The sequence below is a fragment of the Silurus aristotelis genome (assembly GCF_946808225.1).
Source record: "Silurus aristotelis genome assembly, chromosome: 10".
NCBI classification, from domain to species: Eukaryota; Metazoa; Chordata; class Actinopteri; order Siluriformes; family Siluridae; genus Silurus; species Silurus aristotelis.
The window spans coordinates 2,961,254-2,963,621 of record NC_139583.1 but is presented as its reverse complement, the minus strand read 5'-3'; the positions used below and the strand labels follow the sequence as shown (position 1 = coordinate 2,963,621).

The 2,368-nt window shown below is 39.7% G+C and overlaps 1 protein-coding gene across 2 annotated transcripts in view; it reads left to right on the top strand.

Moving 5' to 3' along the window:
• Positions 1–644: 644 nt before the first annotated feature.
• lekr1 (Leucine-, glutamate- and lysine-rich protein 1) overlaps positions 645–2,368 on the top strand; it is a 65,868-nt gene continuing 64,144 nt past the window's right edge. The window contains exon 1 of one of the 2 annotated variants that reach the window (XM_083552386.1): positions 645–775. In XM_083552386.1, coding sequence (XP_083408512.1) covers positions 772–775 — 4 coding nt within the window. In that variant the 5' untranslated portion in view covers positions 645–771. The remainder of the gene's footprint in view (positions 776–2,368) is intronic. The other variant, XM_083552387.1, reaches the window with a different exon arrangement.

Genomic DNA, 2,368 nt, shown 5'->3' with positions numbered 1-2,368 from the left:
CACACTCTTCACACACCCCTCACACACACTCTTCACACACCCCTCACACACACTCTTTACACTCCCACCATCAGGAAAGTGGTTTTAAAGCATTTGGTTCTCACATCCAGACTTTGCAACAATTTTTTCCCTCGGGTCATCAGGCTCTTCAACACACAGAACTAAACTGTTTAAAACTCACACACACTCACTTAACTAAGTGTTACTGAAGTGTGTACAAATCTGAACTCAAACACACACTCATACACTTTTCACTTCACTTCAGCACCACCCATATTATCTTATTATTTTATTAGAACTATATTACTGTTTACATGCTGTTTTGCACATCTACATGAATGAATTTAATCCAATTTAATTAGACCTTTTTATTGTAATGTTTTTTTTTATTAATTTTGTTTTGATTAATTTTATTTTATTTTCCACATGAGTTTCTTGTGTGTGTTTTGATCTGCTCTCTACCGAAGCGCATTGCATTCACAAAGAGAGAAAAAATCACAGAGGGTCTCATAATTATGACTTAATATCTCACATCCTTCCTGTGATTTTTTTTTCTCTTTGTAAAATGCGCTTCCGTCACTCACTCGCATATCCTTTCATTTACACGCAGCGTGTTACTCCTGCGCATGCGCTGTTTCAGTCTCTTCTGTCTCCATGGTGAACGACGCTCTACTCGGCAGTGGCTCTGTCTGATTGAAAACGGAATATCAACCATTTTCTTCCTCTTTTTTGTTTTGTTTTGTTTACTTGTATTGACTTTTTGTCAACACTATGGGTATGTACTCTAACACGTCTTTAAATGGCAAATAAGAAGAAAAATCATTGCAAACGTTTAAAAAAACTATTCTGAATCTGCTAGCATAAACTGTTTAGACTTAGCATTCTTTCGGTTTGTGCACTCCACATAGAGTGATCATGATCTACTGATGTAAACTAAACCCATCCTAAACGTGTACTATATTGCAGGTAACTCTATTAGGAACACCTGAGCTCAAGTGCAAAGATCTCTCAGTGATCTCAGTGATCATTAAAGAGATCTTTAAGTGATCTTATTGGTGATGGCAGAGATCTCTCAGTGATCATTAAAGTGGTCTTTCAGTGATCTCATTGGTCATGGCATAGATCTCTCAGTGATCTTAGTGATCATTAAAGAGATCTAAGTGATCTCATTGGTGATGGCAGAGATCTCTCAGTAATCATTAAATAGATCTTTCAGTGATCTAATTTGTGATGGCAGAGATCTCTCAGTGAACATTAAATAGATCTTTCAGTGATCTTATTGGTCATGGGAGATCTCTTTCAGTGATCTCATTAGTCATGGCAGAGATCTCGTGGTGATCTCAGTGAACGTGGCAGAGATCTCGCAGTGACTTCATTGGTTATGGCAGAGATTTCTCAGTGATCTTATTGGTCATGGGAGATCTCTTTCAGTGATCTCATTAGTCATGGCAGAGATCTCGTGGTGATCTCAGTGAACGTGGCAGAGATCTCGCAGTGACTTCATTGGTTATGGCAGAGATTTCTCAGTGATCTTATTGGTCATGGGAGATCTCTTTCAGTGATCTCAGTGAATATGGAAGAGATCTTGTGGTGATCTCAGTGATCGTGGCAGAGATGTCAGTGATTTCAATGGTCTTAGCAAAGATCTTGCATTGATCTCACTGGTCGTGGCAGAAATGTCCCACTAATCCCAGTGATCATGGGTGTTAGGTCAAGGAGTTCAGAAATTGCTGGCCTCCAGAAGAGAAATTGTGCATTCATCTGTACAGGAAGGCTATGCTAACTCATATAACTCCTCTGTGCTATCATGGTGAGCAGAAAGCCCATATTCGGAATTCTGACACTGAAATTGGACAGATGTTTGTCTCAGAGATGCTTTTCAGCTCAGCGTGGGTGTAAAGAGTGATGTTTATACTGGAGATACACATACATGTGAATATGGAAAAGTAAAAAACACCAACACGTTGAGTTTTCGGTAGAATCGGAACAAAAGGAACAATTTTGTGATCATGACAATGCTGACATATTCTGATCAAACATTTATAATGAAACAAATAATTTTTATCCGCCTACATTTCGAATGAGAGTAGCTGAGACGTTCCTATTTCCTTCACCTCTTTCCATCTCACCCACGCTGTAACTTCTTTCCATCTTATGCTACATTTACAACAATGCACTTCTTAGTTATCTCAGTTATACAGCTGAGCAATTGAAGGTGAAGGCCCTTGCTAAAGTGCTAAAGCTTGGTGATGCTGGGATTTGAACCCATGACCCTCCTTCCAAAATCGTAGCCACTGGGCTCCCATTTCCATCCCATGCTTGGAACCTCGAAGCCACGAGATACCGGTGTTTCCCTCCACATGGCCCA